At 44.0% G+C, this 19,505-nt stretch overlaps 1 protein-coding gene across 1 annotated transcript; it reads left to right on the plus strand.

The window, feature by feature from the left end:
* The first annotated feature begins 7,997 nt into the window (after nucleotides 1-7,997).
* LOC100405230 (cytochrome P450 2G1-like) lies at nucleotides 7,998-19,505 on the plus strand. Its single transcript, XM_035283850.3, is given in 11 exon segments — nucleotides 7,998-8,915; nucleotides 9,510-9,672; nucleotides 11,013-11,119; nucleotides 11,122-11,164; nucleotides 12,874-13,000; nucleotides 13,002-13,032; nucleotides 13,605-13,781; nucleotides 14,925-15,066; nucleotides 17,122-17,309; nucleotides 17,421-17,562; nucleotides 18,988-19,505. Coding segments are annotated over 11 exon segments (1,581 nt in total). The 5' UTR covers nucleotides 7,998-8,735; the 3' UTR covers nucleotides 19,269-19,505.

Here is a 19,505-nt window from a genome sequence, read left to right on the forward strand (position 1 = left end):
ACCAGGATGGTCTCGATCTCTTGACCCCGTGATCCACCCGCCTCTGCCTCCCAAAGTGCTGCGATTATAGTCGTGAGCCACTGAGCCTGGCTGAAATCAGGGTTTTAAAGAGATCTTTGTACACCCATGTTCATAGAAGCAGTGTTTGCAGGAGCCAATGATGTGTTCTCATCATTCAGCTACTGCTTTTAAGTGAGAACATGTAGTATTGAGTTTTCTATTCCTGCCTTAGTTTGCCAAGGATAACAGCCTCCAGCTCCATCCATGTTCCTGCAAAACACATCATCTTGTTCTTTTTTGTGGCTGCACAGTATTCCATGGTATATATGTCCAGCCTTTTCTTTAGCCACCACTGATGGGCATTTAGGTTGATATCATGTATTTGCAGTTGTGCCTAGTGCTGCAGTGAACATACACGTGCATGTGTCTTTATGGTAGAACGATTTCTATTCCTTTTGGTATATACCTAGTAGTAGGATTGCTGGATTGAATGGTAGTTCTGTTTTTCGTTCTTTGAGGAATCATTATACTCCTTTCTCAGTGTTTGAACAAAAGATCAGTAAGTCCAGCAATTGGTCACTTGAAAGAATAAATAAGATAGATAGATTGCTAGCTAGAATAATAAAGAAAAAAGAGAGCAGATCCAAACAAACACAACCATAGTGACAAAGGGAATGTTACCATGGAACGCACTGAAATACAAAAATCTCACAGCGCTACTGTGAACATCTCTATGTACACAAGCTAGAAAACCTAGAAGAAATGGATAAATTCCTGGAAACATACAACCTCCCAAGTTTGAACAAGAGAGAAATTAAATTCCTAAATAGAGCAATAACAAGTTGTGAAATGGAATTAGGAATAAAATCCTACCAACCAGAAAAAGCCCAGGACCAGAGGAATTCACAACTGACTTCGACTAGATGTCTAAGGAAGAGGTAGCACCATTTCTTTTTTTCTTTCTTTCTTTCTTTTTTTTTTTTTTTGAGACGGAGTTTCGCTCTTGTTACCCAGGCTGGAGTGCAATGGCGCGATCTCGGCTCATCGCAACCTCCGCCTCCTGGGTTCAGGCAATTCTCCTGCCTCAGCCTCCTGAGTAGCTGGATTACAGGCACGTGCCACCATGCCCAGCTAATTTTTTGTATTTTTAGTAGAGACGGGGTTTCACCATGTTGACCAGGATGGTCTCAATCTCTTGACCTCGTGATCCACCCGCCTCGGCCTCCCAAAGTGCTGGGATTACAGGCTTGAGCCACCACGCCCGGCCAGTAGCACCATTTCTACTGAAACTGTTCCAAGAAAATGCAGAGGAAGGACTCACCCCCAGTTCATTCTATGAGGCCAGTACCGTTCTGATATCTAAACCTGGCAAAGACACATCAAAAGAAGAAAACTCCAGGCCAATATCCTCGATGAATGTAGATGCCAAAATCCTTAACAAAATACTAGAAACTGAATCCAGCAGCACGTTGAAAAAGCTAGTCCATCACAGTTAAGTAGGGTTTATCTCTGGGATGCAAACTCTAATTTTCATATTAACAAATACTTATTAAATGCTTGCTCTGTGTCACAATTCATTGAATTGTCCCAAATACCTCAGAAGATCAATACAACCATTTGTCACATTTTCTAGATGGGGAAACTGAGGGACAGATAGTGTCCAAGGCCTCATTTTCAGGGACTCTTAGGACCATGACATTTTGCAACCATTTAATCATGCTAAACACCTTCCACTGGCTGAGCACCTGCCACGGTTTGTGCTTTCCATGCACATCATCATCCACCCCAAACAATGCTACACAGAAGGTGCTATTGTTATCATCCCCCAAATACAGATTGAAAAAGGGCTCACAGAGGGAGGCTTACTTTTCTGTGGTCTTCATGTCTGTCAGTCTCCAAAGTCATAGAGTGCTCCCTGCATGCCATTATCCAAGACATGAACACTACAGCCAGCTGAACCCCAGCCTAGCTTTCTTTTCCATCTCCTTTGCTCAAAGGGAGGTGGGGACTTCCACAGGGATCCCAACCCACGTGGAATTCCGCTTGTTATCAGTGAGTTTCTGAAAAACTTCCCCCACTCTCCCTTGGGCCGCCTGCTGACATCGTCCCAAGCCCAGATCTTCAGATTTGGAAATACACCCACAGGGGCGTGATGCTAAATGTTTATCTGCTGGTTCTTAGGGAAAAAAGACCCGATTTGTAGAGTTTTCTGATTTCTGTGCTGTGAATGCATTCACTATGGCCAATTTCAAACAACCAGCCAAGGTGGTGTCACTGAACATGGCGTTGGGAAGACATGTGGAAAAACATACCATCATAGAGTATTTTCTTTCACCTTACAGGCACAAATAGACATCGACAATCTTCATAGCACAGATAATGGTAAAATATAGTAAAATAATTGGGATATGATGAGCCTTAAGTATTTATTACCTTCTTTTTAAAATGTAATATATTCCATTTTAAGTTTGTATAACTAACTTGGCCAGGCACGGTGGCTCACGCCTGTAATCCCAGCACTTTGGGAGGCCGAGGTGGGCGAATCACCTGAGGTCAAGAGTTCGAGACCAACCTGACCAACATGTAGAAACCCCACCCCTACTAAAAATACAAAATTACCTGGGTGTGGTGGTGCATGCCTGTAATCCCAGCCACTTAAGAGGCTGAGGCAGGAGAATCGTTTGAATGATTACCAGGTGGAGGTTGCAATGAGCTGAAATCGCACCATTGCACTCCAGCCCAGGCAACAGGAGCAAAACTCTGTCTCAAAAAAAAAGTTTGCATAATTTAGTTAATAATGACTGTTTCATAATCAGCTCACATAATTACCAAGCATTTAATAATCAGTTCTTCTGCCAGGTCCACTGTGCCCCTGCCCGCACCTGCATGTTCTACGTTGAGCCCTGATGAAGCCCCTGTCCTGGGAAGAAGGAAACTTCTTAAGGAGAAAATTCAGCACACATACACAGGTGTGGTCCTATGAGTTACTAGAGCTTCTTTTTCTTTTCTTTTCTTTTTTTTTCAAGGCAGGGTCTGGATCTGTCACCCAGGCTGGAGTGCAGTGGCAAGTGGCACTATCTCGGCTCACTGCAACCTCCGTCTCCTGGGTTCAAGTGATTCTCCTGCCTCCGCCTCCTGAGTAGCTGGGACGACAGGCACCCGTCACCACACCCAGCTATTTTTTTTTGTATTTTTAGTAGAGATGGGTTTCACCATCTTGGCCAGGCTGGTCTCGAACTCCCAACCCTAAATGATCCACCTGTCTCAGCTTCCCAAAGTGCTGGGATTACAGGTGTGATGCCTGGCCTATTAGAGTATCTTTTGATAGAGGTTGTTTTAGTTTGTTTAGTGTTATTATCCAATACCTGTGGGTGAGTAATTTATAATAAAAAGAGATTTATTTGGCTTACAGTCCTGCTGGCTGTACAGGAAATATGGCCACTAGCATCTGCTTCTGGTGAGGCCTTCAGGCTGCTTCCACTGTTAGCAGAAGGCAAAGCAGAGCCAGTGTGTGTGCAGGGATCATGTGGTGAGAGAGGAAGCAAGAGAGAGAGGGTATGGCCAAGTTCTTTTAAACAACCAGCTGCCATAGTAACTAATAGAGCAAGAACTCATTCATTACCATGAAGAGGGCATCAGGTAATTTCTGTATCTTGAGCCAAAGACTTCGCATTAGCTTCCACCTCCAACACTGGGGATCAAATTTCAATGTGAGGTTTGCAGGGACAAACATCCAGATGAGGCCAGTTGGTAAATAGGTAATTCAGCCACTCCTCCAGGACCACTCTTACCAATAGCCCCATAGTTCAGCGACTGAAGAGGCCTCCAGGACCCTACTCCATCTTCAGACAGCATCTGTGCTATCCCAGTTATGAAATATATTTGTGATTATCATCTGTAACAATCAAATCCATACATGCATCCTCCTTAAAAGGAATCTTGCAGTGTCTCACACAACTGATGATTTATACTTCATGGGTATAAATTGGGTCAAATTATGCATTTTATACCTTTTGAGAAACTGAACCAAAAAATATTTCAGAGACCTCTTCAAACTCTGACATGCTATGTTTAGGCTGGAACCCCAAGCTTGAGTTTAAGAGTGAGAGGAGATGCAGAAAAGAAGTTGGGGTCAGGTTTCAGAACCAGGAAGACTTCCCCGTGAGTATGGGAGAGGATGGCATTAAATTACATTGATATGCAGAAACTGTGGGAAATAACAAACCATTGTCTTAAGGCTCTAGGTGTTGAGCTGTTTTGTTATGTAGTGTTAGATAACTATTATACAGGTATTTTCTAGTTACGATAGAAGACAGCTAATCTTCCATTAAAGGGAGAAATACCAAGTTTCATGTTAATAAACTTAAGTTCTTAAAAATTGAGTCAATTTACAGAACAACAAGAAAAAAAAGAAAAAAAAATTGAGTCAATTTAAAGAAACACTAAATTAATATATGCGTGGTACTCAGACACAGCAAAAAAAGCAGGCAAATATCTGACATTGGACACGATAGGTGTTGGACAAACACTTATCTTGGTTCAATGATTTTTCAGGCATTCTTCACAGAGCCAAATTTCATAAGATACAGGTTAACTGCTATAATGAAGACCCAGAACAGCAGTTTAAAGGGGCTTACACAAGATGGAAATTTAATTTTCTTTCTTTCTTCTCCCTCCCTCCCTTCCCTTCCCTTCCCTCCCTCCCTCCCTTCCTTCCATCCTTTCTTCCTCCCTTCCTTCCTCTTTTCTTTCTCTTCTTCTCTCCCCTCCTCTCCCCTCTCCTCTCCTCTTCTCCCTTCCCTCACTCCCATCCTCCTTCCTTTTCTTTTCCTTTTTTCTTTTTTTTCTTTTCCTTTCTTTTCTTTCTTCTCTCTCTCTCTGTCACCCAGGCTGAAATGCAGTGGCGCCTTCTTAGCTCACTGCAACCTCGGCCTCCCGAGTTCATGAAATTCTCCTGCCTCCGACTCCCAAATAGCTGGGATTACAGTGTGTGCCACCATGCCTGGCTAATTTTTGTATTTTTAGTAGAGATGGGGTTTCACCATGTTGGCCAGGCTGGTCTCGAACTCCTGACCTCAGGTGATCCACCTGCCTCAGCCTTCCAAAGTGCTGGAATTACAGGCATGAGCCACTGCACCTGGCCGAAATTTAATTTTCTTAGACTTAATGGCTCTGCATAAGCAACCCAGGGCTCATCAGGTAGTTCACTGGTATCAAAGACCCAGGCTCCTCTACCATGTTGCTGCTTCTCTCTCCTAAGTTGTTGCCCTTGCCATCCCCACATTTCCATCCCATTTAGCCAGAAAGAGGAAATATTCGGGAAGGAAACCTTGCCCCTCCCTCTAAGAGCACAAACCGAAAGTTGAGTACATCACTTTCACTCACTTCTCATTGGTCAGAACTTGACTACATGGCCCTACTCAGCTGCAAGGGGGCTTGGGAAATGTAGTTTTTACTCTCGATAATCATGTAGCTGGATAGAATTCCATTACTGTGGAAGAAGGGGAAAATAAATATTGGGAGACATCTAGGTGCCTCTGAAATATGAACCTCTTATCAAATACAGGCATATATGAATTTAATGTATCAAACCAGATGACAGTGAGAGCTATACTTCTAAGCACTTGAAACATCTGAATGCCTTTTCCCCAGTATGAAAGGTATTACATAGAGTTTCAAAAAACAAAACAAAAAAAACAAAGTTTATCCAGCAGCTTCAGGTTATAAGAATGTTTGTTTTAGGGCGACCTGAATCATCTCTGACCAGACCACATGCCCTTCCTTCAAGCTGTTTGTTTGGATTGGAGGATACCCTGCTTATCAAGCACACAGCTCCATGCCTGGCACAAAGTGACAATGAATTTTAAAAATTTGACCAGGTGCAGTGGCTCATGCCTGTAATCCCAGCACTTTGGGAGGCCAGACAGGTGGATCACTTGAGGTTAGGAGTCCAAGACCAGCCTGGCCAACCTGGCAAAACCCCGTCTCTACTAAAAATACAAAAATTAGCCAGGTGTGGTGGCACACGCCTGTAATCCCAGCTACTCAGGATGCTGAGGCAGGAAAATCGCTTGAACCCAGGAGGCGGAGGTTGTAGTGAGCCAAGATTGCCCCACTGCACTCCAGCCTGGGCAGCAGAGCAAGACTCCATCTCAAAAACAAAAACAAAAAAATCTGGCAGCATCATATTTCTTAGTCCTAGAAAGAGGGGTGTGGGACTAGGCATAAAATAACCCAGGTTCCATCTCTTCCACATGCCCTATGGAGCCCAAATCTCCTTCTCTTATCCCACTTAGTCCTGGGTTTTTCTCTTGTCTCTGTATCTCTTTTTTTTTTTTTTTTTTTTAAGATGGGGTTTCACCATGATGGCCAGGCTGGTCTTGAACTATTGACCTCAGGTGATCCACCCACCTCAGCCTCCCAAAGTGCTAGGATTACAGGTGTGAGCCACCATGCCCCGCCTCATCTCTATTTTGATCTCCCTCTGGTTCTGTTTCTATGCACCTCTGTTTTCTCTCAATCTTGGTCTCTGTCTCCATCACACAATACCTGGCATAATCTGCCATGCTCTGAATTTCTCTGCCTCAGGTGCTCTGTAATGATTTTTTCTCTTTAGCTTGCTTCTGCTTTTTAGTTCAAGTTCCTCCACTCCTGGCTTCCTGTCTGGAAGTGGGATGGTTAGGGGAGATGTTCTAAGAGCACTTTCTCTCTCCCTTCCTGTCTGAATAGGAAAACCAGACTCACAACCAACCACCATCACCACACACATGCCACCACCACAAGATGGTTAAGAGACTAGTAAAGGCTGGGCGCGGTGGCTCATGCTTGTAATCCCAGCACCTTGGGAGGCCGAGGTGGGTGGATCATGAGATCAGAAGTTCGAGACCAGCATGGCCAGCACAGTGAAACCCTGCCTCTACTAAAAATACAAAAAAAAAAAAAAAAAAAAAAAAAAGAGAGAGAGAGAGAGACTAGTAAAAAGGGTGTTCAGTGTTGGGTGGTGGGGATCAGAATGGGATGGGAAGGTGAAAGCTAAGAGTCAAAGGAGGTGGGCTGAGCTGAGTCTCTACACCAAGAAAGACATTCCACCAGCAGATCCAAGAAACAAAAGGTGGCACTGTGTGAGTCACTCAGTTTCCCTAGAATTTCCACCACTTCTGGACACAGGATGCCTCAGCTCAGCCAGCCAAACCCCATTCCCCAAACCTACAGATACCTTAAGGGATTCAGTTTCCAGGCCTGAGAATACAGTCACATGAGAAGGACACTGAATTTTGTTAAATAGCATATATGGGTGGGATATAAGATCCAGGAAGTTAGTTTCAGGGCAGTAAAGATTTTAAAATATTTGGAGCAGAAAAGGCAGAGAACCACTTTTTAGATTATTAACGAGAACAATCCCTAGGTCATGTCTCTAGAGATGTTCCCCTCCAGAGACTGGGGTTCAGAGGTGATCTCTACACCTTACACTTTCAAAACACACACACACACACACATTACAACAAAGTTTTTTTTTCTTTTTTGTATTTGATACACCAACACAGGTAATCTTTGATTATTGTTTAACATTATCTCGAGTAGAAAACAAGAACTTTTTGAATAAAACCCTTTCAATTGATTTATTTCTCTTGTTTTCTAAATCTTCAGCTTACTTTCCTTGTTAACATTCTAGTGTTACATTACACAGTAGGGTGGCTGTAGTTAACAATACTACATTGCTTATTTCCAAATAGTGGGAAGAGAGGATTTCGAATGTTCTTACCGTGAATAAATAATAAATGTCTAGGAAATGGATATAATAATTACCTTAATTTCCTTGATATACATTGCATACATGTATCAAAATATCACGCTGTAGCCCACAAATATGTACAATTATTATCTGTCAATTAAAAATTTTTAAAATTTTAATAACTGATTAATTAGGGTTATTCTTAATTAAAAAATGAACAAGGAGGTTTCCTTGTTGTCTGTCAAGACTTTCTAAACAACACGGTCTGCCAGCTGTGTGGCTCACGCCTGTAATCGCAGCACTTTGGGAGGCTGAGGCGAGTGGATCACTTGAGGTTAGGAGTTTGAGACCAGCCTGGCCAACATGGTGAAACCACATCTCTACAAAAATACAAAAATTAGCTGGGCGTGGTGGTGTGCGCCGTGTTCCTAGCTACTTGGAGGGCTGAGGCATGAGAATTGCTTGAACCTGGGAGACAGTTGTGAAATGAGATCACACCACTGCACTCCAGCCTGAGTGACAGAATAAGACTCTGTCTCAATAAAGAAATAAACAAACAAAACATGTTTCCCTATTTGATAAATGGGGAAATAAGTCCCAGAGGTTAAGTGACTTGTCCAGTGAAGAAAAGATGGAATTGCTACTCGTCCCCAGATTGTCTGGATCCTAACATCAATAGCCTGAAAAGATATAGTCTGCCTCTTACACCCAACCAAGAAGCTCTGTTCAATTCGTAGAGCTGAGAGAGAAGAACAGGGAGACTGGAAATATGAAGAAAGGGGAATGGCCCCAGAGGATTTCCCTGTGTGAATCCAAGTTACCTTTATTCAAGTGGGAGATTATAGGTTATATAACCACCCCCCACATAAAGTACTCTTCCCCGATGACATTCAAACCCAGAAATCTTAAATCCCAGGGTGTTCAGATTTCGGTATAAGCTGATCTCCCAGGACCTATTTAGGCAGGATCTCATGCCCAGGACAGAACCTGCCGACCTGGCACCATGGGGCTGGGATGGGCCCTCACCATGTTTCTGGAACTCTTCTTCTCTTGCCTGCTCATCTTCATTGCCTGGAAACGAATGAATAAGGGAGGAAAGCTGCCCCCAGGTCCCACACCAATTCCTTTCTTGGGGAACCTGCTGCAAGTTCAAACTGATGCTGTCTTTCAGTCTTTCATGAAGGTGAGTCTGTCTGTCTCCCCTTATAGGGCTAAAAGCAAGTAATCCTATAGCCAGGTTCACATGGAACATTAGGCTTCTAAAAGATAGACTTTTGGAAACACAGACTTTGCAAATCTTAGAATTCTGAAATTCCAGAATCCTGAAATGTTGGAAACACACCTTCTCAGTGCATTGAAATAAGATGCTCATGACCTCAGGACTTTGGAATCACAGTACATTATATTTTTAAACCCAAGGACTCTTTGACTCAGGTGCTCTTAGCACTTTGAGACTTGGTATCATGAAGTCTTAAGATTCTAGAAATTTAACATTTCAGAGACAGGAGTATGAATCTTGGAATTTATCTAGTCCAGGTCCATTATTTTCTAGATGCAGACACAAAGTCTTGTAGGGAGAGATGAGCTTTTGCCTAGGATGGCAGGAGCCAAGACTTCCATGCCTCTTTCCCAGTAGTCCTTCCAAGCCCAGGATTTACCTTGATTCCTCAGTACCATGTTCATATCCCCCTGAAATCACCATCCTCTAAAGTCCTTGATTGGTCTATACTTGGTGCTCCAGTCACCCCCCTCCTCTTGTGTTTTCCTTCCCTCCAAGCTCAGTGAGAAATACGGCCCTGTGTTCACTGTGTACATGGGTCCCCGGCCAGTGGTTGTTTTATGTGGACACGAAGCAGTGAAGGAAGCCTTGGTGGACCAGGCGGATGACTTCAGTGGCCGTGGACAATTGGCTTCAGTAGAGCGAAACTTCCAAGGTTATGGTAGGTAGCAGTGACAACAGAAACAGTAAAACCAGAAATGACTGAAATTCATTGCCCACGTGCCAGGTTCTTTGGCAAGTGCTTTACATGACTTAATGCATTGATTCCCTTCAGAGAGCTGTTAACACTATACTAATGTTGGAAATGAAAAAGCTAAGATAACTGTTAGATAATGTCACACAGTAAGTGGTAGAACCACTTTATTTTGAATCCATGCCCTCTGACTCTATTGTTTTCTGTTATTTCTGCTCTTACTTTTAATGGATTAGTGATATTCTTTATGCACCTACTGAAGCCCTCATAGCCAATCTTATTTCTCATCTTTCTACGTGCATACACATCCCTAACCCATAGGTCTCTGCCTCCTTCATTTAGGTAGATCTCTTTTTCCCATGCATTCGTCTCTAACTGCCCATACCCTTCAATTCCAAGAAGGCTCACTACATTCTATCTAGTCTGTCTATCTGTCACCTTTTCTTCCTTCTGTCCATTGATCCATATTCATTAGAAAATCCATTCATTATTCTTTCTGTAAAAATATCTTTCACTCTATTGTCTATACATCTGTCAGATGTATAACTTTCTATTCATCTATCCATCATTCTATCTATTCATTAGTGCTTCCATCATTCATACATCTATCAGTCTTTCCATCCACCCTCCAACCGTTATCCATCTCTCTCAAACCATGCATCCATTAACCATCTCCCATCTATTAAGTCATCCATCCATCCATCCATCCATCATTCCAGTCACAAACTCTTCCTTCCATTCATCAATAAAGCAAAATCATTTCATTAGATCTAATGCATTGCTATAAGACTCTCATCAGTCCACACAGTTGGTAATTTCTAAATGTTTCTTACTACACGGTAACTCCTTTTGTGTAGGTATATCGATGTACAAGTGTGAGCTTCTGTGTACACATATGTGTATGTGTCCAGAGAATACAAGTATTATATAGAAAATAGAATTAATATCCCCTCTCCAGGGCACTCTATATGGTACTCTATCCATATGTCCCTCCACCTTGCTATGCATTCACTCAGTTTTTTTTTTTTTTAATTTATACAGGTCTATCTCTCTTTCCTATAAGAAACACCCTATGATCTCCCCTTATAATTCCTAGACTGATTCCCTTTTACTCCACCTCAATATGGACTTTTCTTATTTTTGAGGATCCTGCAGGGAAGGAAGGTTGCTCTCTTGAATGAGCCTTGGGATTGGCTTCCCTGACAGCAGAGTCTAGAGCTTTTATAATCTGTCCCCATCACTGTCTAGCACAGAGTTGAACATGGGAGGGGAGGGGAGGCAGAAGCCTGAGACTGACATCCTGGCAGGTGTGGCTCTGTCCAATGGAGAACGATGGAGGAGTCCCCGACGCTTCTCCCTGACCATCCTTCAGAACTTTGGGATGGGAAAGCAGAGCATTGAGGAGCAAATTCAGTAGGTAGGAACTCCTACCTACTGGAGGAGTTCCAGAAGACCAAGGGTATGGGGGTCACAAGGGAAAGGGCTACTGGGTGACTGGGTGGTTATGAAGTGGTCAGTCGTGAGAATGGGCTTTGGTGGGAAAAAGCTCTGGAATGGGAGAAGAGGGAAAATATTAAGAATCCACTGAGATTTCTGGCCAGCTTCCATATTAAGAGTTTGCATGAGCTGGGCATGTGGCTGGCACACACCTGTAGTGCCAGCCGCTTTGAGGGCTGACTTGGGAGGTTGCTTGAGCCCAGGAGTTCAAGGCTGCAGTGAGCTATGATCCTGCCACTGTACTTCAGTATGGGAGACAGGAGACAGAGTGAGACTGTCTCTTAAAAAAAAAAACCACACACACAGCCAGGCTCAGTGGCTCACGCCTGTAATCCCAGAACTTTGGGAGGTGGGCAGACCACAAGGTCAGGAGTTCGAGACCAGCCTGGCCAACAAGGTGAAACCCCATGTCTACTAAAAATACAAAAATTAGCTGTGCGTGGTGGCACACGCCTGTAATCCCAGCTAATTGGGAGGCTGAGGCAGGAGAGGTGTTTGAACCCGGAAGGCCGAGGTTGCAGTGAGCTGTGATTGTGCCACTGCACTCCAGCCTGGGCAACAGAGCGAGAGTCCATCTCAAAACAAACAAACAAAACAGAAAAACAAAAAACAAAAAAACAGTTAACATGGAAGACCCTTAGAGACCACTTATCTAGAAACTTTAATCAGTGGATCTCAAGGGGTCTGTGAGCTCTTGATATCCTAAGCAGATTTCGGTGACATGTGACTTCATGACTTTTCTTGAAGACAGAGTCAAATTTCATTACATTTGTATATTTGTGTTGTGGTAAAAAAAAAAAAATACATAAAATTTACCGTATTCACCATTTTAAGTGTCCAGGTCAGTAGTGTAAAGTATATTTATGTTGTTGTGAAAAAAAATCTTTTGAACTTCATTTTGCAAATCTGAAGCTCTATACTCATTTCATTATGTTTTTAAAGGAGTTCAGTCCCACCAAAAAATAAGATTTGGAAACACTGGGGTCTACAGAGAAAAGACTTAGATAAAACAAAACAATAACAACAACAACAAAAAAAAACAGAGAGAAAAATAGATAAGAGGTAGAAATAGAGACAGATTTTCTCTACATCAGAGGATCCTTGCCTGTTCTACACGGGTGACTAATAGCGTCTACATAAAAGCTTCAAATGCTTGTGTTCCCCAGAAATTATTCATAAAATTGTGTATTTGTGAATATGTACATTATTCTTGAAAAATTGTTCCCAGATTTACTGATCTTGTTTTTCAGAAGGTGTAGGTGAGGCCAAGGGAAGGATTTTTTAAATTGCCCAAATGAAATAATCAGTAGAGCGAGACAGAATTCAGAAACTTGTATAATGTGTCACTTACCCCACTTTCCCCCAAATGTATAAGTCTCTAACATCAACGCATTTAGGTAATAATGATACAAAATCATGATTACGCTCAACTGCGCTTACTATATGCCAGGCATTGTGCTAATTATTTTATGGATAATGATATTGAAGCCTCATGAACCAATGAAATGGTTCCTAAACCAATTTGCAGATTGGCCAGTCGAGACCCAAAACACAACGCAGTGACTCACACATGCAGTTAAGCAGTAGAGCTGGGACTCAGATGCGGGACTGTGATTCCACACCCCATATTCTTGATCATCGCCTCCAACATAAACAATTTCCACTGCCCAGGTGCCCCCATCGACCCCACCTTCTTTCTGGGCCGCAGCGTCTCCAATGTCATCAGTTCCGTTGTCTTCGGAAGTCGCTTCGACTATGAGGACAAGCAGTTCCTGAAACTGGTGCAGTTGGTCAATGAGTTTCATTGAGATGAGCACTCCCTGGACACAGGTGCCCACCCAGCCACCTCTCTGCCCACGCGCCAACCCCAGATAACTAAGCACTTTCCTATACCCCACTCGACCCTGCCCACACCCCTGGGAGGTGAGTACAGTAGTTCCCCTCATTGCTGGGGGAAATGTTCAAGACCCCCAGTGGATGCCTCAAGCCAGGGATAGTACCAAATTCCATAGTACTGCTTTTCTGATATATACGTGTCATGATAAAATTTAATTTATAAATTGAGGGCAATAAGAGACTGGCTTTCATAAGCAATAAAATAGAACAATTACAACAATATATTCTTAGAAAGTTATGTGAATGTACTCTTTCTCTCTTACAGTATCTTATTATATGTAATATTTTTAGACTGCAGGTGGCTGCACGCAACTGAAATGGTGGAAGGCAAAACCAGGGTTAAGGGAGAACTGTCTCAATATGACCCAACTTCCAGGAAGCAAAAGGGCCTCACCTGATTCTCAGACCCAGCACTGGGCTTTGAGCCCAGCTGTCCAACTCCAGACTCAGCCCATGCTGGCCCCTGGCGCCCATCACTGACAAAGCCCACTTGCCTATTCCCACAGCTATATGACATGTACTCTGGAATCATGCAGTATCTGCCAGGAAGGCACAATCGCGTCTACTGCTTGATAGAAGAGCTCAAGGACTTCGTTGCCTCCAGAGTCAAGATCAATGAAGCAACCTTTGACCACCAAAACCCCCAGGACTTCATTGATTGCTTTCTCGTCAAGATGCACCAGGTACCACCTCTTCTTCCTCTGGTCCTTTTCTCTCATCTTCTCAACCTCTAGTCCCTGCAGCTTTAAAGCAGTCTGCAGACATTGAGGACAAAAAGAAAGAAACAAGCATTATTTCCCAGGGTTTCCTTTGATCTGTAGATGATATAGAAATGGCAAAAGCGTGGACGGTTATGGCTTTATAGACGAATAGAGAAACCGTAAAAGTATAAGCGATTACAGCTTTAAAGCAGGCTTTGAGTCTAGAAAGTGTAGGAACTGGAAAACTTAAATTCTTACGCCTTATCCATGCCAGACAGAGACTGACAACTGTAGTCTTGAGTCTTAGAATTTCAGAGATGTAGAAGCTTAAAGTTTTTAAATGTAAGACTAAACATTTAAGACTGAAATGTTAGAAGTTAAATATTTAAACATAAATGTTTAAAGTCTTGGAGATATAGAAATTTAGAGGTTAACGCTTCTGTATCATCATTTCCTAGAGTTTTATACTTTTGTAAATTTTTGATTTTATGTTATTGAAACTTTGCCCTTGGAAACTTAAATTTTATACTCGAATGTCCCTACACGTTTAAATCTTACAAGGTACCCCACGTTCTTCTCCCATCCTCCCTGTTATTCACCCCATCCCATCCCCCCTGGCTTCCGCCTTGCTGTTCCTCTAACACACAGGCATGTTCCTGCCACAGGACCTTTGTTCTGACTGTGTCCTCTCCTAGACATGATTGGTTTGCCCACCTGTTGTCTCCCTGGATACAACGGACAATAAAGACAATAAGAAAACAAGATAATAGGCCAGGTGCAGTGGCTCATGCCTGTAATCCCAGCACTTTGGGAGACCGAGGTGGGTATACCAACTGAGGTCAGAAGTTCAAGACCATGCTGGCCAACAAGGTGAAACCCCATCTCTACTAAAGACACAGACAAAAAAGAAATTAGCTAGGTGTGGTAGCAGGTACCTGTAACCCCAGCTACTTGGGAGGCTGAGGCCGGAGAATCGTTTGAACCTGGGAGGTAGAGGTTGCAGTGAGCCGGGATCATGTGACTGCACTCCAGCCTGGGTAACAGAGTGAGACTCTGTCAAAAAAAAAAAAAAAAGATAATAAAGACAGAAGAGAGTAACTCTGTTCACTATCCCCTCACTCTCAGGATAAAAATAATCCTCATACAGAATTCAACCTCAAGAACTTGGTCCTCACCACTCTGAACCTCTTCTTTGCTGGCACGGAGACCGTGAGTTCTACTTTGCGCTATGGATTCTTGCTGTTAATGAAGCATCCTGAGGTGGAAGGTGAGTCTACCCTGAGCTGCCTGTCTGGTACCTCCCACCCCAACATGAAGAAGACATCATCCTGAAAATCTAGAATCCCACGGCCTCAGATTCTTCACCCTTAAGAACTTCAGGACGTGGAAACACGAAATCCCTGACTTTTGGAGGTCATTTAATTTAATCTTCTACTTGGCCTGTGGCTGTTGTAACAAATTACCAGAAACTTAGTTGTCTAAAACAACACAAATTTATTGTCCTTCTGTTCTGAATTTCAGAAGTTCAAATAGGCTTTCACTAGGCTGACAGCAACGGCCCATCTGATTTTCTGCCTTTTCCGGGTGTTAAAGCAATCCTGGGTTCACGACTCTGTCCTCCATCTGCAAAGCCAGTAGCGTAGCATCTTTAAACCTCTGTTTGCTTCTAGCATCACATCTTTCTTTCTTTTTCTTTTTTTCTCAAGACAGGGCCTTGCTGTGTTGCCCAGGCTGTGATGCAGTGGCATGATCTCAGCTCACGAAACCTCCGCCTCCCAGGTTCAGGCAATTCTTCCTCAGCCTCCCGAGTTGCTGGGATTACAGGCATGTGCCACCACACCCAGCTAATTTTTGTATTTTTATTAGAGATGGGGTGTCACCATGTTGGCCAGGCTGGGCTTGAACTCCTGACCTCAGGTCATCCATCCGTTGGCCTCCCAAATTGCTGAGATTACAGGTGTGAGCCACTTGCACCTGGCCTCACATCTTTTTTTCTAACTCTGATTCTCCTGCCTCTCTCTTAAACAGACACACAGTATTACATTGAGGGCCAATCTCAATAACCCAGGCTAATCTTTTCATCTCAAGATCCTTAACTTGCTGGCATGTTCAGAGTCTCTCCTGTCTTTTTGTTACCCTTATATACATAGCTTTCCAGGCAGTAGGTTTTAGAGACTCGGAGGTGGATATCTTTGATGGCCATTATAGAGTGGAAGACAAATAGAATTCATCTCCAATAAATTATGATCTGGTCCAGTACGGTAACTTTAGTAATGAGGAATTCACTACCTGCTTAAGGAAAATTTTCAAGTTTTGCCCCCTCTCCTTAATAATGTAACTCAAAACAAGCCAAAGGATTTCTCCTGGTACAGAAGAGAGACACCAACACACTTCTACTCAAACGCCTCTAGTCTCACCTCCATTGTCTGAGTTTTCTTTCACTGGTCTAAATCATCAAGCTGGGTGAGTGGCTCACGCCTGTAATCCCAGCACTTTGGGAGGCAGAGGCAGGCAGATCGCTTAAGGCGAGGACTTTAAGACCAATCTGGCCAAAATGATGAAACCCTGTCTCTACTAAAAATGCAAAAATTAGCCAGGTGTGTGGTAGCACACACCTGTAATCCCACCTACTTGGGAGGCTGAGGAATGAGGATTTTTTGAGCCCAGGAGGCAGAGGCTGCACTGAGCTGAGATTGTACCACTGCACTCCAGCCTGGGCAGCAGAGTAAGACTCCATCTCAAAAACAAAAAACAAATATTTATTAGCTGCTTTTATGTGCCAGGCACTGTCCTCATTCTTCACACAGCAGACGTTATACAATGTTTACAACTCTATGACCTTGTCCGACCATCACACTCATTTTGAAGATGACAAAACAGACGTTCGGAAGAAGTCCCTCATTTCTCAATTGCAAAGATAGATAAACGCCACCAGTGGTGATCTTAATAAATCACGTAACAGCTTGTCATTTGTGTCAATCCTGTCCCCGTCACCTAGCTTGCCTCTTTCCCATTTTGTGAAAAATCCACGTTTGAAAGTCAAGCTGGGACCATGGCTTTTCGGTGCTTTTAAGTAAAGACCAAACATCCTGGCAGAGTTCCAGACTCCAACCTGCTCGTCTCCCTCCCGATGTCCCATGAGTAACTGAGCACCGCCAGCGTGTTCGCTGTTAGGTTAAAGAGGCGACCAAACATGCGTGGCTTGCATCCGAGATCTCTTTCTGCTGCGGCTGGGAAAGTGTGATTCACCCTGGCTTCCCTAACAAAAACACTTTTGTCCTTCCCTGTGCTGTTCTCTGCTATATTTTCTGACTCCGTCCAGCTAAGATCCTCGAAGAGATTAACCAGGTAATTGGACCACACCAGCTCACAAGTGTGGATGACCGGGTCAAGATGCCCTACACAGATGCCGTCATCCATGAAATACAGAGACTGATAGACATTGTGCCCGTGGGTGTCCCCCACAACGTCACCCGGGACACTCAGTTTCGAGGTTACCTTCTGCCCAAGGTGGGGTTGCCCCCTCATTGCCTCCCTTCCGCTGCGCTCCTCTGTTCCCCGGATTCCCTACCCCGGTAGTCCAACACTGATTTCTCCTAACTGCCTCCATTTTCACCCCAGGGCACAAACGTACTTGCCCTCCTTGGCTCTGTCCTCAAAGACCCCAAATACTTCCGCTATCCAGATGCCTTCTATCCCCAGCACTTCCTGGATGAGAACAGGCGCTTCAAGAAGAATGACGCCTTCGTGCCTTTTTCCTCTGGTAGGTTTCTTCTGGTCTGACTTCCCCCAGGCATGTGCTGAATCCACCCCCGCAGCCACTGGTCTGTGTTTGAAGTTCAAGTCACAATGTGAATTTGAAGGTCACATCATAGAATCATAACATTTTAGAACCCCTGAATTAGTAAATATTACAATGATTGACTCTGATCATTAGAAAGAAAAAAAGGACACTCATAACACTAAACAGGGTATAAACCCACTGGCTGTTAAGAACAAAATAAGACATATTTTCTATTTTTCCAGCCAGATAGTCTCTGAACCTTTGCCGTTGACCTACGAAAGCAGCGTAGACAATGTATAAATAAACGAGCATGTGTGTGAGTTTGAAAAACTATTTACGGACACTGAAATTTGAACTTTGTTTCATCTTCACATATTACAAAAGAGTCTTTTTTTTTCCAACTATTTTCTTTTTTGTTTGTTTGTTTGTTTCCCAACGATTTCTAAATGCCAAAAGCATTCCTAGTTTGCAGGCTGTATAAACACAAGCAGGAGGGCAAATTTGCCCAACAGACAGTCATTTACCTGCTCACAGCATAAAATCTTCATGCAGCAGCATTTTGAGTGTATGTTGGCGGGGCACAGTGGCCCACGCCTGTAATCTCAGCACTTTGAGCGGCCGAGGCAGGTGGATCACTTGAGGCTAGTAGTTCGAGACCAGCCTGACCAACGTGGTGAAACCCCGTCTCTACTAAAAATACAAAAATTAGCGAGGTGTGGTGGTGTGAGCCTGTAGTCCCAGCTACTTTGGAGGCTGAGGCACAAAAATCACTTGAGCCCAGGAGGCGAGGTTGTAGTGAGCGGAGATCATGCCACTGCACCCCAGCCCGGGCGACAGAGCAAAACCCCGTCTCAAACAAACAAACACCAACAACGAAAAGTATATGTCATTTGGAACCTGGAGTCAGGGCAGTGGTGGAAACCTGGACTCCACTTCACCTTTTTGAATTGGTGGGGCCTTGGGTGAGTCACTTCAGCCCCCATCGTGAAACAGGGATTAATCCTTCCAAATGACTGGAAGAGTGGCTTACAAACAGTCAGTGTTACTAAGGGTGAGTTTTCACTTTTTTTTTTTCACCAGTGTCTAGCACCTAATAGGCATTGGACGAACCCTTGAGGAACTGAAATAAACACAACCTTGAAACTCATGGATCCTTTTGACCCATTCCCTCTTGGAATGGGCTGGAATCCCAGATATCAGAGAGGTAGCAGGTCCTGGCTGAGCTCTAGCTATAGGCACCCACTAAGCCTGTGTAACACCCCTTTATAAAGCGGGCTCAGTCATGAGCCCTGAGATGCTCATGAGGCAAGCTGAGGCTCAGTGGGGTGGTCAAGTCCAACACCCCGCCACCCCCATGACCTGTGCAGGTGTGACTCTTCCTTCTGCCTTCCCCTGTGCCTGCAGGAAAGCGCATCTGCCTGGGTGAGGCCATGGCCCGCATGGAACTCTTTCTCTACTTCATCCTCATCCTTCAGAACTTCTCTCTCCGCTCACTGGTGCCGCCTGCAGACATCGATATCACCCCCAAGCTCTCAGGCTTTGGCAACATCCCCCCGACCTATAAGCTCTGCCTCGTGGCCCGCTCAGCCCAACCTCCTGTGGGGCAGGGAGGAAGCAGCGAAGAACTCAGCTCTCCTCTCCTCTCCTCTCTTCTTCGTCTTAGTAATCCTGGCAGCATCCCTTAGAGAAGGCACTATGATTACAGAGTCAGCCAGGCTCACCTGAGTATCTACAGCTGTGTGTCTCCCCGCCCCCCGCCCGCTAGAAGAGCAATGCCCCATGCAAGATGTGCGCCTCTGCGCAGGTTCCCTGGGTGCCTGGTCAACGGTGGTTAGGTTTCCGGCCGCATCAGTTCTTATTGTAGACCCGGTGTCTTCATGTCGTTCCTTTCTTTTCTCTAAAGAACAGTGTGTTAACGTGTT

Source organism: Callithrix jacchus, chromosome 22 (genome assembly GCF_049354715.1).
Source record: "Callithrix jacchus isolate 240 chromosome 22, calJac240_pri, whole genome shotgun sequence".
In the NCBI taxonomy this organism is placed as follows: Eukaryota; Metazoa; Chordata; class Mammalia; order Primates; family Cebidae; genus Callithrix; species Callithrix jacchus.